Here is a 20604-nt window from a genome sequence, read left to right on the forward strand (position 1 = left end):
TGGGGGTCTCATATCTACCTATCGTAAGCGCATTGGACCGATAGCGTGACCGGTGCATGTCTGCCACGTGTCCTGCATGCAGCCCGACTAGAGTAGGCCTGGCCATATCCGCTATAAAAGGCGCATTTAATGTAGAGAGAAAAGAGGGCTTTTTAGCTTTTACCTCTTGAACAGCAGCTAAAGAGACCGGGAGCCGCTGACCCACTGTCACGGAGCTCGGTCACACTTAGAGTATTCTTTCCTGTACTCTACCATATATTAATACGAATATTCTCTTCCGTATTATTCCGTATCATTTTGGCGCCGTCCGTGGGGACCCAAGTAACAGGCCGAGTCCCGTTCTACCTAACTTCAATCTCCAAGCATGTACGCCGAGTCCCGTTCTACCTAACTTCAATCTCCAAGCATGTACCCATATATGGATTATTTTGCCGCTGCGGATCCAGAGCAGGAGGTATATATGGATTATTTTGCCGCTGCGGATCCAGAGCAGGAGGTACCTCCCGATTATTTTGCCGCTGCGGATCCAGAGCAGGAGGTACCTCCCGACCTACGTTCCCGCCTTAGCTCTAGAGACGACCCGAGCAATACCACTAGTCCGCCGACGGCTGATCCTGTCAACATGATTCACCCTCCCCAAGCATTCCCTATACCGGTCGGACCGATACCGTACCAGTACCCACCATACCCGCTTGATCCGACCGCTCATTGGTGGACCACTTCCCCTCGTTTCTATCCGACACCTTACGCCCCTCCTTTCCCGTCCCAGCCGGCACCGCCCACTCAGCTGCACACTCAGCCGCCGGTCCCTCATCCGGATACTACGACGATCGAGGCTGCAGCCACCCACTCGCCCGCTAGGAGGGCGCAGTCTGAAAGGCGACCGATCTCCTCTAGATTACGAGAACCGACATCGGCGCGTCGACCTGCTCTGTCGCGTTTGGGCGCCTCAAGTTCCAAGCCACCTCCAGCCCAAGAAGAGCCGCCGAGAGTCTGTGTTCTGGACCGAATCGACCCGCCGATGGAGAGAGGGCGTCGACCATTACATGTCCCGACCGCGACCGAAGCTGATTCAAGTGAAGCAAGTTCTTCGGATTCCCGTCACCATAGACGCCGTAAACCAACCCGTCCGCCTGGTCTTTCGCGTGGAATGCTCGATCAAGTCCGAGCGGAGTTCAACAGATGGAAGCGTGAGGAAGGAACTGACCGACCCACCGGCCGATCTAGCAACCTGCTCCGAACGCCCTTTACACACAAGCTCATGAGTGAGCCTTATCCGATAGACCTGCGCGTTCCTGGAGACAAAGAGTACGCTGGCAGGTCGGACCCCGAACAGCATGTCAACCTCTACTATGGTAACATGCTCATGATGGGGGTATCCGAGGCCGTCATGTGTAGGGCGTTCTACTCCACGCTCACCGGGAGAGCTGCAGAGTGGTTCCGCACCCTAGAACCAGAGTCCATCTCGAATTTCCGAGACCTGGCCCAGAGGTTTGTCGATCGTTTCGCCATGGCCAAGACCGTGAAGAAACATTTCTCTCATTTGGAAAACGCCAAATAGTTAGACGGGGAGCCGCTCTCTGTCTTTATCGAGCGATGGAAGTTAGACGGGGAGCCGCTCTCTGTCTTTATCGAGCGATGGAATAAGGAAATGTAGCCGCTCTCTGTCTTTATCGAGCGATGGAATAAGGAAATGTCGGAAATAGAACCCGTTATCGAGCGATGGAATAAGGAAATGTCGGAAATAGAACCCGTAGATGAGCGATGGAATAAGGAAATGTCGGAAATAGAACCCGTAGATGACGTAACTGCCACCAACTTGTTGTTGAACTCGCTAAGAGCGGGAAACCTGTACCGCCGACCTGCTACGAAGACGCTGTGCGTAGAGTAGTGGCTTACGCTACGGCCACGGAGGCGAACTCAGCTAAGAGGTTGATGGAGACCGGGGGGTCGAGGAGGGATCAGAGCCAGAGAGACCGACGCCCGAACAATCTGCGACAGAAAGATCGCGATGGAAATCCGATTTACACCCCGCTGAACAGGCCGGTTGCGGAGGTCCTGCAATTCGCCCAAAGTTGTCATCTGATCCAGTTGCCCGCCCCGGCGAGAGATGGACCGGATAAGGAGAAGTACTGTGCGTATCACCGCAATCGGGGACATGACACCGAAGAGTGTCATGTGCTTAAAGGTCTGATCGAAGACCTGCTACAAACCGGGGAATTGGCCCAGTTCGCCGAAAAGAGGAAGAAGAACCGGCGTGGATGGAGGAAAGATTTCAAAAAAGATAAGGACAAGAAAGATAAAGACCCCGACCTCGATAGGGAACCTCCGGCAGCCGCTCGAAAACAAGTTATTCATGTGATATTCGGAGGACCGGAAGGTGGCGACACTGCTGAAAACCGGCTTAACTGGGCTCGAGATCTACGCGTGGCCCTAGTCGAGTCAAATCCGGAGAAAAGGGTGAAAGTGGAGCCTATCGTGTTCACCGATCGTGACTTGCCGAGCAGCCCCAACTGCACGACCGAAGCATTGGTGGTAACCATAGACATCAACGGCGTCGACGTACAGAGAGTCATGGTGGATACGGGGTCGAGTGTGAATGTTATGTACCTAGACGTCTTCCGAAAGCTTCAGTTAGATCGGTCCCAGTTAATGCCTGTCAAGACACCGCTCTCGGGTTTTACAGGAGCAATGGTCCATCCGGAAGGAGTCATCCGACTGCCCGTAGAGGTTGGGACCGTCCCGAGAGTGCTCCAGGTGACCATGGAGTTCGTCGTCGTTGACTTGGCGTGCGTTCATAACGCCATCTTAGGCAGGCCGGGGATATCGCAGCTCGGCGCGATAATATCAATGCCGCACCTATGTATGAAATTCCAGACTCCGGAAGGTGTAGGCACGGTCAGAGGAGACCCTCAATCGGCGAGGCGATGCTATGTCCGGGCTGTACAGAAACAAGATACCAGCACGTCTCGGGTGAACGCTATCAATAAGAAGGGAGACGCCCGAGTTGAACGTCCCGAACCGTCGGAAGAGGTCGAGTTGGTACCGCTATCGGACTCTCAACCGGAACGTACTGTGAAGATTGGCTCGGCCTTATCGCCAGATTTACGGACCGCAATCATCGCCGTCCTTCGGGAATACGCCGACATCCTGGCCTGGGGACCGGAAGATATGCCTGGTATCGACCGCCAGACAATATGCCATAGGTTAGCCGTACGCCCTGGCTCCCGACCGGTCAAGCAGAAGCAGAGACACCTGGCGTCCGACCGACGAGAGTTCGTTCGCTCCGAAACGAAATCTTTGGTAGCGGCCGGACACATACGGGAGGTTCACTACCCCGAGTGGTTAGCAAACGTAGTTCTCGTCCCTAAGCCCCCAGCCTGGAGGATGTGCGTGGATTATACGGACCTCAACAAGGCGTGCCCGCTAGACCCGTTCCCTTTCCCGAGTATCCACCAGATGGTCGACGAGACCGCGGGCGCAGAGCTCTTAAGTTTTATGGACGCTTTCAAGGGCTATCACCAGGTGATGATGGCCGAAGAGGACGAAGCCAAGACAGCATTCATTACTCCAGACGGTCTATACTGCTACCGAGTTATGCCATTCGGTCTCCGCAATGCCGGTGCAACTTACCAGAGAATGGTGAACACCTTGTTCGGAGAGCTGATCGGTAAAACGATGGAGGCCTACATCGATGACATGCTGGTAAAGAGTAAAGATAAGTATGACCACGCGTCCGACCTGAGACAGAGCTTTGAGATCATGAGATATAACCGGCTGAGACTCAACCCGGCCAAATGTACTTTCGCAGTCCAGACCGGGAAGTTTCTCGGGTTTATAATGACAAGGAGAGGAATCGAGCCGAACCCCGCGAAAGTGAAGGCGATAATCGACATGAGGCCGCCGGCCACGGTTAGAGAAGTTCAACAGCTAACTGGTCGACTGGCCGCCCTGAGCCGCTTCCTCTCGAAACTTGCTGAGCGGGCACACCCGTTCTTCCAGACACTGAAGAAGACATCCGCCTTCATGTGGACTGATGAGTGTCAACGGGCTTTCGAAAGTTTGAAAGAGTACTTGGCCTCACCGATAGTGTTGTCCTGGCCGGAACCTGGTGAAGAGTTGCAGATTTATCTCTCCGCATCGGACCGCGCTATCAGCGCAGTGCTCTGCCGAACCGACCCTGAAGGGGTGCAACGCCCGGTTTATTACATCAGCCACGCTCTCCAGGGCCCTGAACTGCGGTATACCCGGCTGGAGAAGGTCGTATTCGCGTTGTACACGACCGCGAAGAAGTTAACGCCATACTTCCAAGGCCGGGTGATCCGGGTGCTCACCGATCAACCGATAGGGGCCATACTCCGGACGACCACTTCCTCCGGTCGGTTAATTAAGTGGGCAATGATGTTGACCCAGTTCGCAATCGAATACACGCCGAGACCGGCCATCAAAGGACAAGCCGTAGCAGATTTCGTCGTAGAATGTTCAGCACGTGACAGCACCACCCCGGTGACCTCCGACGATGCCCCGGTGGAATGGGAAATTGCAACAGATGGGTCAAGCTGCAAGCAGGGCGCCGGCGCTGGTATAGTTCTTACCAGCCCGGAGGGCTTCAAAGTTTACTACGCCCTGTCGCTTGCTTTCTCACCGACCAACAATGAAGCGGAGTACGAGGCCTTCATAGCTGGCCTGCGACGCGCCCGCTCTCTGGGGGCTCGGCATGTGAGGATCCGGACTGACTCAGCCCTAGTCGTCGGACAGGTCACCGGCGCTTTCGAAACAAAAGGGGAATGGTTAGCCCGGTACCGCGACTACGCTTTATCCATTATGGGATCGTTCGACGCTTGCAGAGCCGAGCACATTCCACGGGCCGAGAATGCGGATGCGGACATGTTATCCCGACTATCACACGAGGCTCCGGAATATATATCGAAGGTCGCCCGGGTGGAAGAGCTGCAGACTGCTCGCGTGGATGCGCTTCCCGTGATACCGGTCAATGCGGAAACGGATGATTGGATCACCGACCTCCGTTCATATTTAGAGACCGGGACCTTACCAGAGAATGAGCAGAGGGCCAGGAAAGTAAAGCTGCGAGCTCCTCGTTTCCAGATAGTCGACAATCGCCTTTACCGGCGGTCTTATGGAGGGCCGCTGATGAGATGTCTAACCCGCTTTGAGGCCAAACTCGTGATGGCCGAGCTGCATTCCGGACTTTGCTCTGCCCATCAGGGGGGCCGGGCCTTGGCAAGAAGAATAATGCTGATCGGCTACTATTGGCCATCGATCCAATTAGACTGTGAGGCACTAGCAAAGTCGTGTGAACCCTGTCAACTTTACGCTCGAGTCCCAGGCAGGCCGGCCACCTTTTATCACCCGGTCAGTTCTGCAATACCATTCGCCAAATGGGGAGTAGACATCTTGGGACCTTTCCCGCAGTTGACCGGTCGACGCCGCTTCATAATCGTTGCTGTGGACTACTTTTCGAAATGGGTAGAGGCCGAACCACTAGCGACGATTACATCTCAGCAGTGCGCTCGGTTTATATGGCGAAACGTGATCTCCCGCTTTGGAGTTCCAGTTCAGTTGGTGACCGACAACGGAAGACAGTTCGAGAGCGAGTATTTCCAAAATTTCTTAGCGACGGTGGGCACCAGGTCGCTCCGTTCTTCCGTAGCATATCCTCAAGGGAACGGTCAAGTAGAGAATGCGAACCGAACCATCCTGGAAGGACTGAAAAAGAAGTTGCACTCGGCCGGACGAAGCTGGGCAGACGAGCTCCCGTACATCTTGTGGTCGTACCGGACTACGCCTCGAGAGGCCACGAAGGAAACGCCTTTCGCACTAGTTTATGGCGCCGAAGCCCGCCTGCCAGTGGAAGCGTGGATACCGACCTCTAGAGAGCGGAGCTATGATGAGAACGGCAATGACTCCTTAATAATCACCGGGTTGGATTCTGTGGAAGAGAGGAGAGAGGTCGCAGCCCGGAGGGTCGAAGAATATCAAAAGAAATTGAAAGCATACCGCGACCCTAAAGTGCGCCCCCGCTACTTTCAAGTAGGGGATTACGTGCTCAGAGAGAGACAGGCCAGCAAACCGCTAGAGAGCGGGAAATTGGCCCAGAGCTGGGAAGGTCCCTACGTCGTTTCGGCCGTGGTGAGACCGGGGACCTACCGGCTCGAAACCACCACTGGCAAACCGGTCGACCGCATTTGGAATTCCCAGCATTTGGTCCATTTTTATCAGTAGGTTGTAATAGGTTCGGGAGCCTGCGTGCCCCAATTTACTTTCGCCCTGCGAGGCTGTTCTGTTTGAAATGTAGTATCGCCCGGTCAAGTCGATTTTTCCTGTTAAAGGTGCCCGGTTACCGGTCTTCGGACCTTAATGGTGAGAGCAAGGTGCTCACCCCGGGAGTAAGGTGCCCGGTTACCGGTCTTCGGACCTTAATGGTGAGAGCAAGGTGCTCACCCCGGGAGTAAGGTGCCCGGTTACCGGTCTTCGGACCTTAATGGTGAGAGCAAGGTGCTCACCCCGGGAGTAAGGTGCCCGGTTACCGGTCTTCGGACCTTAATGGTGAGAGCAAGGTGCTCACCCCGGGAGTAAGGTGCCCGGTTACCGGTCTTCGGACCTTAATGGTGAGAGCAAGGTGCTCACCCCGGGAGTAAGGTGCCCGGTTACCGGTCTTCGGACCTTAATGGTGAGAGCAAGGTGCTCACCCCGGGAGTAAGGTGCCCGGTTACCGGTCTTCGGACCTTAATGGTGAGAGCAATGTGCTCACCCCGGGAGTAAGGTGCCCGGTTACCGGTCTTCGGACCTTAATGGTGAGAGCAAGGTGCTCACCCCGGGAGTAAGGTGCCCGGTTACCGGTCTTCGGACCTCACCCCGGGAGTAAGGTGCCCGGTTACCGGTCTTCGGACCTTAATGGTGAGAGCAAGGTGCTCACCCCGGGAGTAAGGTGCCCGGTTACCGGTCTTCGGACCTTAATGGTGAGAGCAAGGTGCTCACCCCGGGAGTAAGGTGCCCGGTTACCGGTCTTTGGACCTAATGGTGAGAGCAAGGTGCTCACCCCGGGAGTAAGGTGTCCGGTTACCGGTCTTCGGACCTTAATGCAAAAGTAAGTGTTTAAAAGGAGAAAGCAAAAGATGTTACGAGTGAAAGCGGCTCCAAGGCCGTTAAAATAAGAGTATCGCCCGACACAACGAGGCCGGGCTCTCGAAACGAAACGACTCAAAGGTCGTCAAAACGAAATAATACCCGGCACAACGAGGCCGGGCTCCCGCGTTTACTGTCTAAGGGCGTTCGGCCGACTGCTCGGCCCCGGGCTCCGTCGCACCCTCTGCCGCTGGTCCAGCATCGGGGGCTTCCGCAACCTCCGCCGTTGGTCCAGCGGAAGCGTCGGTGAAAGAGACCGGTAGTACTTGCCCCTCAGAGACGGTTGAGAACGGCGTCGGACCAGGGTCGGGCACCTCTTCGGGAAGCACGGCCAAAACCCTGTGGAGGTCGTCGTCGTCGATCGAGACTTCTAAGGCAGCTCGAACGTCGTTCTGCATGGCTCGACGACCACTGTTGAACGCCCAAGTCCCGAACTCGTACATTAAGTCCTCCCCGACCGGCGTGCGCGAGATGGCCGCAAGAACGGCCTCACCTGTCTCCCGCCCTCGGCAGATATGCTTAGCCAGGAGGACGGGATCCGTCAAAACCTTCTCGCCGAAATCCGCCCGCTCCAGGATCCTCCTTCCGGTCTCTTCAGCCGTCTTCAGTTTCCCCTCGAGCTCTTTAATCCGCTGTTCCCTCTTAGCAAGGGACCTTTTGAGCGGGGCTACGTCCCGACGATGGATCTCGTCCCCGTCCTTGGCCCGGGCATACAGATCGGTGACCGAGTGCGCCATCTAAAAGAGAAAGGTGGTGAGAAGACCGGTAGACGCTAACAAGAACACGATTAATCACTTCGCGATACCTGGATGAGGTCGCGAGCGATGCGCTCTCCCACTAGAGCGGTCGACCATCCGCTTGTCTTCTCCGGAGGAGGAGCCGCGGCGCAGATCCTCGTTAGCAGAGCGGCCGAGGATTCGTCCCCGTGCTTCATGAGCACGTCGATCACGGGTGTCGTGGATCCGGACCCGTCGCGACGGGAACATTTCACGACCGCGACCTCCTCGACCTCGGGCACCTCTTTCTCNACTAGAGCGGTCGACCATCCGCTTGTCTTCTCCGGAGGAGGAGCCGCGGCGCAGATCCTCGTTAGCAGAGCGGCCGAGGATTCGTCCCCGTGCTTCATTAGCACGTCGATCACGGGTGTCGTGGACCCGGACCCGTCGCGACGGGAACGTTTCACGACCGCGACCTCCTCGACCTCGGGCACCTCTTTCTCTTTCCCTCGCTTGGCAGCCCGGGCTGCATCCTGCTCGTTGTTCAGATCGGCAGGGTGGGTCGCGTCCAAAGGTAGACCGACGGGCACTGGCGCCTCGCCGGTAGGATCCGCAGGCTTCGAGGGCTCGACCTTCTTAGCCCCCAGACTGATCTTCTTGGCGGGTGCAGGCGGACGAGCTGATACCGGGAAGCTCCTCATGGCACCTGAAAGGAGAGAAGACAAGACTTAGTATACCGACCTTCGTAAAACTGACCTCGGATCGGTAAGTCTTACAAACCTCGTGACCCAGCCTCAAGAGGGGGTCTGACGGCAACCGTCACCACCGCCCTCTTAGGCGTGTACTTCTCGGGCAAATCATATCTGGGGGGCTCGAGGTTTGCTTCCAGGTATTCCTCGGGAGATCGGAAGACCTCGTACTCGTATTCCTCGGCGGAAATCTTTATGGCCGCGTCATCTAGAGCCCGGCTTTTCCTAGGTCGTTTGTGCTCCGTCGCGAACTCTGGCCACTCTCGGTCAACAGGAAGCGGCCACGGGTATTGGACCGACAGGATCCGGTTTTTCCAGCCTCTATTGTTTTCGGGCAAATGTAAAATTTTGCAGAAGTGCTCATGAGACTGTATGCATAGGACGCCACCCCCGTGCTTGATAGATAGAGGCCGGACCGAGAAGAGGTACCGGAAAAGCTCTAGAGTCGCTGGGAGACCGTGGCGGTTACATATTTGTGGGAAGCATGCGAGAGTACGGTGGGCATTAGGGGCAATCTGCTCGGGCAAAACACCATAGTATTTCATGAAACCCAGCAAAAAGGGGTGGAACGGGAAGGTCAACGGGGCCTTGATGGAATCCAAGTGCATCCCGAGCCAGTCCCCATTCGTTCGGTCGACGATGCTCCCTAACGACCGTTTGGTCTCATAGTTAACAGTCCCGGTTAACAGAGCCGAGACTTCTTCGATCTCCCCGCGAGTGAGAAGACTGGTGTGTCGCCGCAGGCCGCTGCTGTCTAATCGGATCCTGCTGGCGGCCACTGGAGGCGTAGAATCGACTGGTAGACCGGCGAACCAGTCCCTACCATAGGCCGTAGGGGCAGGCTTTCCTCGACCTGAGGGCCCTGCTTCCATGGAAAGAGGCTCCATAACGGGCCGAGAGTCTACTTCGTCATTCTCAGCCCTCGGTTGGTTATGAGCCCGGACCGAGCCCTCGGGTTCTGAGTAAGTGTCTATGGCGTTGAGGTCAGAGTCATAAGTCGAGACCGTGAACGATCCGACTTCGACCGAGTCACCGTAGCTGTGGTGGGATAGGTTTTGACTATCCGATCCGCTCATGGCTGTACCTAGCAAGGACAAGGAGGTGTCTTACTAAGGTCAGCCCGGGACTCGAGATCACCCGAAATCGTAAAACGAATGTATCCACGAGTATAAGCAAAGGGAGTTACCTGTCAGAGAAAATTCGAAAACGTGCTGAGGTCGACAACGCTAAGATCGGGAAGTATAGATAGCTCGGGAGGCTCTGAGTTTGTCTCGTTCGTGAAAGCCGAAAACACCGTACGTACCACGCTTTTATAGAGGGAGAAAGAAGGGGCTGACGGTTCGGCTCCCCACGCCGTAGACCTAGCCTAGGCCCAAGTTCCGAGGTTCGTGCGAACGTGACACGTGGACACTAGGGCTGACGACACCCGCCGACGACGTTTTCCTTGTCCCGTTCTGTTGATCAACCATGGATAGTGCAACCCGGACCCGATCTTACAGCCCGGACTTTTTCCTCAGCGATCGTAAAAGACCGGGCTGGGGGGCTAGATGATAGGGCTAAAATCCGGTCTCCGTATCCCGATCTCTCTCTCTGAAAAAGGACTCAGCCAGGCCCTTAGATTCTATTCCCGGTCTGCCGAGCCTTGTACAATACACTCCGGGTCGCCGCGGCAACCCGGGCGGGATTCGAAGTGGGGGTCTCATATCTACCTATCGTAAGCGCATTGGACCGATAGCGTGACCGGTGCATGTCTGCCACGTGTCCTGCATGCAGCCCGACTGGAGTAGGCCTGGCCATATCCGCTATAAAAGGCGCATTTAATGTAGAGAGAAAAGAGGGCTTTTTGGCTTTTACCTCTTGAACAGCAGCTAAAGAGACCGGGAGCCGCTGACCCACTGTCACGGAGCTCGGTCACACTTAGAGTATTCTTTCCTGTACTCTACCATATATTAATACGAATATTCTCTTCCGTATTATTCCGTATCAATAATAATAAAAATTAAAAATTAAAAATACTATAAATATTATATTATAGTATAAGTATATTAATTATTTTTAGTTAGAATTTAGAAATGCAGGTTTAGATTAATTGAATGATGTATAAATGGCCAAAGACCTTGTGGTCAAGTGGCATCCGGTGTCCCGATTAACACTCCCATATGGATGATGGGAGTCAACTGTTGACTCGTTGTGCTTGAGTCATCTCCCCCACCCCAACCTCTGCAAACTAATCTAATTAACTGAGTAGAAATTCAGATTGATATAAATACTTCCTCTATCTTATTAGTCAAACAAGCTCTTTCTTCTTTACTTATTTTATTTAGTAATTTTTAAATATTTTCCTGTGTTTAATAAATTAATAGTCAAACAAGCTCTTTCTTCTTTGCTTATTTTATTTAGTAATTTTTAAATATTTTCCTGTGTTTAATAAATTAATAGTACTTTTAATGTAGTTCTTAAATATATAAATTTTATACTCCTTCTGTCTCATTTTACATGTCATGGTTATTGTTAATTGGTCAAACAAACTCTTTATTCATTGCTTATTTTCTTGAATTATTTTTAAATTTGATAATAGTACTTTTAATGCAGTTTTTAAATATATAAATTTTATATACTAATACTAAACTTAAATAAAAATTTAAATTACAAATAATTTCAATCAAATATCATTAATCGAACTAGATAAATAAAATGGGACAGAGGGAATATCTAAGAACATAATAAGTGTGAATGAATGTTATACCCTTCATTTATGTCCGTTTTTTACGTTAAGTTTTGTTGTACATTATACTATAAAAGTTGTACTTTACAATATATTAGACAAACATATCCCTATCGTTATAACTTCCGTTATTTTTTCCACGAGTTAATTCCAGCAATGGTCCTCCAACTATGTTGATTTTCCAAAATTAGTCATTGACTTTTAATTTGGACAATTTAAGTCCCTTGACTTTTAAATTTTTTCCAATGTTGGTCCTTTCGTCAAATTTTGGTTAAGTTGAAGTCAAATGAAGGGGTAAAATTGTTCGTTCACCTGTATAGTGTATTATTACTCGTATTTCTCTTGTCCTATACGCTATATATATAAATATAATCTCAGTCGAAGAGACTTCGACTGAGATTATATGGCTTCGATTGAGACTTCGACTGAGATTATATTCATATATACAGCGTATAGGACAAGAGAAATACGAGTAATAATACACTAAACAGGTGAACAGACAATTTATCCCTTCATTTGACCTCAACTTAACTAAAATTTGACGAAAGGACCAACATTGGAAAGAATTTGAAAGTCAAGGGACCTAAATTGTCCAAATTAAAAGTCGAGGACTAATTTTGGAAAATCAACATAGTCGGAGGACCATTGCTGGAATTAACTCTTTTTTTCCACTATTGTTACCATGCACATGAATCCACTATATATTTTCTTATTTTCTTCAATAATAATAATATATACACATTATATATTGGAGTTATGTGTTAGTTATTTTTTAAAATATAAATATAAAATTTATAAAAATATTTTACATTATTATTATTATTTACAATAATTTAAATATTTAAAATATAAATAAATTTAAAATTTTAATATAAAATATTAATATTGAACACCTATTTTTGTTCATCGCGCATAAGAAAAACTAGTATTAATAATACACTTAACATTATGAAAAATTGAATTAAAAATAATTTCAAGAGAAATGTTCGGGTTATTTTGGAAATTGGAGAAGATTTGGGGTGATTCCGATCTTCCCCACCCCCACCTCTGCAAACTGCAAAATTGGTCTCTCTGGCTTACTGAGTACTGACTAGGGTGTAATATACATACAGCGCCATTGCCATTTGCCAGCGGTGAAATTATGGATCTTCGGAACGAAGGTGCTGATCGGCGGCGGGTACCTTGATTGGATGCTTCTTCTTCTTCTTCTTCTTTTGCGACTGATAAATTTGTATGTAATGCTCTAAATTTTCATTTGTGTTTTATTTTGGGGAAAATTTGACGTATTTTATCAGCTAATCTTATCTTGATGATTGAAACCAGTAGAAAGTAGTGAGAAATTTTATTGAATTGAATTTCTGTGCTTAAAATGTTTTAGTTGGTATCAGAATATACTTGCTTCAACATGTTTAATAAACGTCGTTTTGAGGCTGTTTATATTTATATTTATATTTATATTTTTTTTTGAATAATTCAGCCTTCTACGATGTACCTGTACGCATTCCCTAATCCCTCTGCCGACTTCCTTTTCTTCTTCTTCTTCTTCTTCTTCTTCAGGCTTCACCGAATCGCCGCTTCAGCCTTCTGCAAATCCATCTTGGCGTCTTGACTCAGGGAGGCAGCGACTCCACATTCCACACTCCGAAGCCGCAGCGAACTAGCAGCCTCGCCTCTGGTTTTCGGTCAGAATTCAGCCGCAGTCGACTCGTCCACAGTCCACTCCTGAAACAGCAGCTCTTCGCCTCCTCAGGTTCAAATTTTGAACAATCAAATCTAGCCCTAGATTCCTAATTCCATAATTGTTTTATTAAATTCCTCAAAATTGATTTGTGTGATTCGTTTATAATATATAAATTTGTTTTAAGTGTTTGATATTTTGCCATGGACCATTTTTTTAAATGCTTCACTACTCAAGTTTTCTTCTTGGCTCTTGCTCTGCCCCTGATGAGTGGGTGAAAATGTTTCCATCTGAGAATTGGTCGAGTTCACTTCCAGAGTTAATGAGGGTAGAGGGTAACCACATAGTTTGTAGGAAACCAAAATCTAAGTAGTAAATATGCTTTATGATGGAGTAAAGAGGCAGGAATGAACTAATAAAAAGAATCAGAGTATGTATTAAGAAAAAACAGAAAATAAACCCAGGAAATGTCCCAGAGTGGAATTTCCCCAGCAAGTCAAAGAACCTGCCCATCACCCAATAGCTGATTATTACAATGATTTGCTAGTGACTTGACAATGAAGGGTGCCACAATCCCACGAAGTGGGCATACTTGGTAAACCAGTCGATGACCACCCAAATACAATTACACAATTGTATGCAAATGAGGCAGCCTAGTGATAAAATCCACCTTCAAGTCCTGTCAACCATGTGTGGCAAAGTATTTCTTTGCCTGCTTGAGCCACCCAATTGTACTGTCCCCTCAAAATTGGGTATTCCAATAGTTTTGGTTGTCACCTGGATAGGATCCATGGTAGGCGAGGGAGGAGAGGGTATAGTTGAATGTGATTTTTTCCAAATGTGACTCAATAACGGTGTTGGTAACAGAAAGTTGTGCTAGTTTTGGCATGTCCCTTTCCATGGAATGAAAGGCTGATCAGGTTGGATAGTTTGGACATACCTCCATGTTAGTAAGTTGTTTGTCCATGACTGCATGCAGTTCCTCCTGACTCTCCTCCAACACTTCAGCTCTTGCCTCTAGTTGTGTCATTCTTGAATCAAATGGCAGGTTGGACCAGTTGATGGAGTAAATAGGCAGGGACGAGCTAATAAAATGAACCAAAGAATGTATTAAGCAAAAATATAAAATAAACCGAGGAATTATCCAAGAGTGGATTTTTCCCCAGCAAGTCAAAGAACCTGACCATCACACAAATGACACAATAGCTGATTATTACGATGATTTTCTCATATCTCTTTCCAAGGAAATAGGCCTAATTTATAGTCTACTACAAGAGTACAAGGCGATAAATAAGTAAAATTGTTAATCAAGGATTATAAATTTAATAAATTATTCTATCCCTAATTTTATGCTAATCATGCTAATTGATTATTTCTATCCATTATGCTAATCAATCATGCAGCTTGATTGTTTCCTTCCATTCCCATATGATTTCCTTTTGTAGCATTGGTCTACCACCTAGAGTGGTGTGTATCACTTTACTTTTAGGTACTAAATGAACTAGAGGGAAGTGTAACATGCTAGACTTTGGATTTCCCTCAAATATATTGGTGCATATGGACTTGCGCTTGCTTGATAGACTTTTTGGCTGATTTGTGTGCTTAAACATGTTTTATGTCCTTTTCTCTTCCCTAGCTGCTGTTGGAAACGTTCGTCGAGTTACCTCAGAGTAAAACTTTGTGGAACTCAATTAGTGTGCTATGTTCTTCGGAATGAAAAATGATTAATTCTGGAGATAGCATGCAAAGTAGTCATCAAATGGTTGCACATATGGGTGATGATGTAGAAGAGGCACAAGAGAATAGAGATGGCGGAATGTCTCATTCCCCTAAAAGGGCCATTGTGGCATCTCAAGGAAATACAGATCTTGAACCACATGATGGTATTGAATTTGAATCTCATGAAGCTGCATATTCATTTTATCAAGAATACGCCAAATCAATGGGATTCACCACCTCAATAAAAAACAGCCGCCGGTCAAAGAAATCAAAAGAATTCATTGATGCTAAATTTGCATGCTCCAGATATGGAGTGACACCAGAATCAGACAGTTGCAGTAGTAGACGCCCTAGTGTTAAAAAGACAGATTGCAAAGCCAGCATGCATGTCAAGAGAAAGCGAGATGGGAATTGGTACATCCATGAGTTCATAAAGGACCATAATCATGAACTTCTTCCAGCCCTAGCATATCACTTTAGAATTCATAGGAATGTAAAACTAGCTGAAAAAAATAATATTGATATTCTTCATGCTGTTAGTGAACGAACGAGAAAGATGTATGTTGAGATGTCAAGGCAAACAGGTGGAATTCGAGATGTTGACTTTGCGGGGAATAGCTTGAGTTACCAGTTTGATAGAGGTCGATACTTGGGGTTAGAAGAGGGTGATGCACAAGTTATTCTTGAATATTTCATGCATATACAGAAAGAGAACCCATATTTCTTTTATGCAGTTGATCTTAATGAAGATCAGCGTCTAAGGAACCTGTTCTGGGTTGATGCTAAAAGTAGGAAAGATTTTGTTAATTTTAGTGATGTTGTTTTCTTTGATACCAATTATATCAAGAGCAATGAAAAGATGCCATTTGCCCTTTTTGTTGGAGTGAATCATCATTTCCAACCTATTTTACTTGGATGTGCATTAGTAGCTGATGAAAGCAAACCAACGTTTGTTTGGTTAATGAAGACATGGCTTAGAGCAATGGGTGGACAACCTCCAAAAGTAATAATAACTGACCAGGACAAAGCCCTCAAAGCAGCTGCTGAAGAAGTTTTCCCTTCTTCATGTCATTGCTTTGCTCTTTGGCATGTAATTGAAAGGATATCTGAAATTCTTTCTCATGTCATAAAGCAGCATGATAATTTTATGGGAAAATTCACCAAGTGCATATTTAAGTCATTGACAGATGAACAGTTTGATATGAGATGGTGGAAGATGGTCACCAGATTTGAGTTACAAGAGAATGAATGGATTCGCTTGTTGTATGAAGACCGTAAAAAGTGGGTGCCAACTTTCATGAGGGACACCTTTTTGGCTGGAATGTCCACAAGTCAACGATCTGAAAGTCTAATCTCTTTCTTTGACAAGTACATTCATAAGAAGATTAGCCTTAAGGAGTTTGTAAAACAGTATGGAATCATTCTGCAGACTAGGTATGAAGATGAAGCCATAGCAGACTTTGATACATTGCACAAACAACCTGCATTGAAGTCTCCTTCACCATGGGAAAAGCAAATGTCAACAATTTATACTCACGCAATATTCAAGAAATTTCAGATTGAGGTTTTGGGTGTCGTTGGATGTCACCCAAAGAGAGAAGGTGTGAATGGGGAAAACGTAACTTTCAGAGTTGATGACTGTGAAAAGGATGACAATTTTATGGTGACATGGAATGAGGCAAAACTAGAGGTTTCTTGTTCTTGCCTTCTATTTGAATACAAAGGTTTTCTTTGCAGACATGCAATGATTGTTCTTCAAATGTGTGGCCTTTCAAGCATCCCACCACATTATATTTTGAAGAGGTGGACTAAAGATGCTAAGAGCAGACACTGGATGGTAGAGGGTACTGAAAGAGTTCAAACAAGGGTGCAAAGGTACAATGATCTATGTAAACGGGCTATTGAATTGGGTGAAGAAGGTTCTTTGTCTGAGCTGAGTTACAGTATTGCATTCCGAGTACTGGACGAAGCTTTAAAGAACTGTGTAAATGTTAATAACAGAACTGGTGCAGCATGTAGCAGCAATGCTGTTGTCCTACGAGATGTAGAAGAAGATACCCAAGGATCCCATGCTACCAAAATAACTAAGAAGAAGAATGTGACCAAGAAAAGAAAGGTTTGTCTTAGAACCAGTTCTCTTTGTCAGCATAGTTTGCTTCATTCCTATAATTCCAATGTGCTTGATCCCAGGTACAATCTGAGCCTGGACTTGCAATTGCTGATGCTCAAGACAGTTTGCAACAAATGGTTTGTCTCAGCGATTTATTTATTGTGAAGTATTTTGTTTTATTATGCCTTAGGCATAATCGAGGTGTGATCTTTCTTTAGTGACACAAAACTGCTTTTGATGTGATATGAAATCAAGAATACTGTTTCAACGATTTATATGTGCACTGAGATAATTGCAACTTCATTTTAAGATTACTGAATCTATTTGAATTCATTTTCTACCAATAACTTTCTGCCATGAGAAGAGGAAGGGATTGGTAATTTCTCTTCTTAGTGTTTTTGTATTTTTTTTCTGTAGTATTTATTTTAACTTTCTTGGCTGTAGGATAATCTTAACTCAGATGGTATGGCCCTGAGTGGATACTATGGAACACAACATAATGTGCAAGGACTGGTAGGTTGCTGTGATTGATATCTTCAGAACAAAATAGACCTTGGTGTTGCCTCTTTTTTCTGTGATTGAAATGTGTGCTTGCAAAGGGTGATCCTATTGTTATTTGATTTCAGATACAGTTGAATTTGATGGAGCCACCGAACGATGCTTATTATGTCAACCCACAGAATATCCAGGGGCTGGTATTCAATGCCGATCTGTTATTACTATTTTCTATTTAAGTTATTACTGAATGAAGACTTCTGTAAACATTTGAATGGTTGTGTAGGGGCAACTTACCTCAATTACACCTAGTCATGATGGGTTTTTCGGGTCTCAACAAAGCATGCCTGGACTGGTTAGACTCTCTTGATATCTAAGTTTTACCTACTCTGACTTCAGAATCAGAAGATAGAATTTTAAAGATTCTCATACCATATAGGGGCATCTGGATTACAGACCAAGCTTCGGTTACAGCTTGCAGGTCAGTGCACTGATTAAATACTTCTCTTGGAGTCGATGGTGCTGGTGCTGCCATGCACCGTTAGTTAATAGTTACAGCACATTTTGTATTTACACTTCGGCTTTCATTTCAGGATGAGCCTAACATGAGATCTGCTCAGTTGCATGGTGATAATGCTAGACATTCATGAAGAATGCATACTTTACTTGGTTATGTAGTGCTCCCTCAGGCAACGGTTTTACATTCTGACAATAAAGAGGAGGATAGAAGATAGTTCTAAGTTTGGTATATCATGTAAATAAAGCTTTCAAATCTTCTCAGTATTAAATGTCATTTATTGCCCTCTTTTTACTAACTCAGATATTGGTTCTTTACAATAGTCTGTCAGTTTGACATTCCAATTATGTGGGAAGTGCTTGGTAACACGAGTTGCTGCAGTGGCAGCACAATTCTTAATGGGAAATTTGATTGTAAACCATGGTCCACGTAGCAGTGTGGACTAAGAAGCAATACGACGTTGTTTGAATACTTTTAAAAAAAAAAAATCGTTATTGTTTACAATGGTAGACAACAAATTTTGGAAGGTTTATGCAGTAGTCTCTCTCATCTCTCTCATCTTCATTGCGATCTTCTATCAACTTCTCTCATTTTTGTTTTTCTTCTCAACATCTCCCTTACACGTTTTATCGAGTGTATTTTCAAAGTTCATTCAATTTCATTTAATAGTAGTTTCATTACAACACTAATTCTAATTCAACTACAATTTCATATGATAATATACACATAATATATGTAAGATATTCTATTTAGTTTTATTTTATACACACTCTAGTTTCATTATAACATCATCAAAGTATCATTTTAATTCAATTACAATTTTATTTGATAATATATACTCAATATGTGAGACATGCTATTTAGGTTTATTTTATACACACTGTAGTTTCTAACCCCAACAAGGTCAAGGCTATCCTAGACATGGAGCCTCCAAGGTTCCTACGAGAGTCCAACGCCTCAATGGCCGACTAGTAGTCCTAGGTCGGTTCCTTTCGAGGTCGGGCGAGAGGTCTTTGCCCTTTATTGGGGTACTTAAGAAGAGCAAAGCATCCGAATGGTCCCATGATTGTCAAAAGGCCTTTGAGGACCTCAAGGCATACCTGATGTCGCTATCCCCACTAGCCAAGCCTAATAAAGGGGAGGTTTTATATTTGTATCTGGGTATCTCGCAGGCCACGATCAGTTCCGTGCTGGTTCGGGATGACGAGGGAACCTAGGACTCGTCTACTATGTGAGTCGTGCCCTTTGAGAAGCCGAGCTCAGGTATTCACCAATCAAGAGGGTTATATTTGCAGTAGATGTTACAACCAAGAAGCTCAACCAATATTTTCAGGCCCACTCCGTGCACGTTCTCACCAATCAGCCCCTAGACTCAATACTAAGGGCCTTGAAGTCTGCCAGTAGGCTAGTGGGGTGGTCAATGCTCCTGAGCCAATACGACATCCACTTCAAACCGAGACCCACTATCAAGGGGTAGACACTTGTTGATTTCATAGTCTAGTGCATTGTTCGGGAGGTAACAAAGTAGACTCAAAATGAGGAGTGGTGGACCCTATCAACAGACGGGTCCCCAAGCAACAAAGAATGTGGAGGGGGGATCGTCCTTATAACCCCGGAAGGCTTCTGAGCCTATTACGCCCTCTGTTTCCACTTCAAATTTTCCAACAACGAGGTTAAATATGAGGCACTCCTAGGGGGTCTCTAGCTCATGTTGAACATGAGAGCCGAGAAGTTGAGGATAAGGTGTGACTCCAGGCTCCTGGTTGGTTAAGTCACAAGTGAGTTCGAGGCTAATGAAGAAAGGATGAGGAGGTATCGAGATGTGGTACTACGAGTCTTAGAGCAGCTGGTCTATTACGAAATCTCACAAGTACCGTAGGAGCAGAATGCAAACGTAGAGATGCTCACCAAACTCAGCCTAGGGGCCATAGAACACATCTCCAAGATAGTCTGGATAGAGGACCTCAAGAAGTCAAGCTGGAGGCTTATCCGGTCCTCCCCGTGCAGACTCGTGACACGTGCTGGCTTGACCACCTCAAGGAGTATAGGAAGACGAGCACCTTGCCCCCTAACGAGGCCAAGGTCAAGGTCAAGGTCGTGAAGAGGCATGCCCAATTTACCTGCTCCTCGTCGGCACACTCTACAAGAGGTCCTAAAACGGCACCATGCTACGATGTCTATATCCCGATGAGGCAAAATCAGTCATTGAGGAGATCCATGAGGGCACCTGCTCGGCCCACCAAGGAGCCTACACCGTGGCCTGAAGAGCAATCTTACAGGGGTAGTTCTGGCCCAACATGGGCAAGGAATGTGTTGATTACGCACGAAGCTGCAAGACTTGCCAACAGTTCCAAACCGGCCCGAGCTGACCTGCCACCAACTATACCCCCATCAGCTCCGTGATCCCATTCTCAAGGTGGGGGGTCAACATAGTGGGTGCCCTACCCATGGGGTCGGGCAGGAGAAAGTACCTCATAGTGGTAGTTGACTACTTTACTAAGTGGGTGGGAGCTGAACCCCTTGCCAGCATTACAAGTGACTGGTGCAAGCAATTCATATGCAAGAATATTTTGTGCCGCTTTGGGGTCTCGATCCAGATTATTACCGACAACAGGCGCAAGTTTGAGGGAAGAGAATTCGGGAAATATTGTGTTGAGTGGAACATCATGCACAACCATGTTTCGTGTCCTACCCGCAAGCCAATGGACAAATCGAGAACGCCAACTGCACCATCATGGATGGCCTTAAG

At 47.1% G+C, this 20604-nt stretch overlaps 1 protein-coding gene across 2 annotated transcripts; it reads left to right on the forward strand.

Annotated features, from left to right (window-relative positions):
• The first annotated feature begins 12371 nt into the window (after positions 1–12371).
• On the forward strand, positions 12372–18356 carry LOC115996667 (protein FAR-RED IMPAIRED RESPONSE 1). 2 transcript variants are annotated; one of them, XM_031236017.1, is made up of 9 exons: positions 12372–12571; positions 12894–13086; positions 14651–16849; positions 16924–16980; positions 17288–17356; positions 17470–17538; positions 17625–17693; positions 17778–17819; positions 17932–18356. In XM_031236017.1, the coding sequence occupies exons 3-9, from the start codon at positions 14735–14737 to the stop codon at positions 17986–17988; spliced, it is 2478 nt and encodes an 825-aa protein (XP_031091877.1). In that variant the 5' UTR covers positions 12372–12571; positions 12894–13086; positions 14651–14734; the 3' UTR covers positions 17989–18356. The 2 variants fall into 2 exon arrangements, with proteins under 2 accessions (XP_031091877.1, XP_031091876.1); XM_031236016.1 differs by having other exon boundaries at positions 12372–12567.
• The last annotated feature ends 2248 nt before the right edge of the window (positions 18357–20604 follow it).

The sequence above is a fragment of the Ipomoea triloba genome, chromosome 11 (genome assembly GCF_003576645.1).
Source record: "Ipomoea triloba cultivar NCNSP0323 chromosome 11, ASM357664v1".
NCBI classification, from domain to species: Eukaryota; Viridiplantae; Streptophyta; class Magnoliopsida; order Solanales; family Convolvulaceae; genus Ipomoea; species Ipomoea triloba.

Coding starts and splice junctions, on each gene's coding strand:
- LOC115996667 (XM_031236017.1), top strand. CDS start 14,735: ATGATTAATTCTGGAGATAGCATGCAAAGTAGTCATCAAATGGTTGCA. Junction 17,357..17,469: donor AACATAATGTGCAAGGACTG/GTAGGTTGCTGT, acceptor ATTTGATTTCAG/ATACAGTTGAATTTGATGGA. Junction 17,820..17,931: donor GCTTCGGTTACAGCTTGCAG/GTCAGTGCACTG, acceptor CTTTCATTTCAG/GATGAGCCTAACATGAGATC.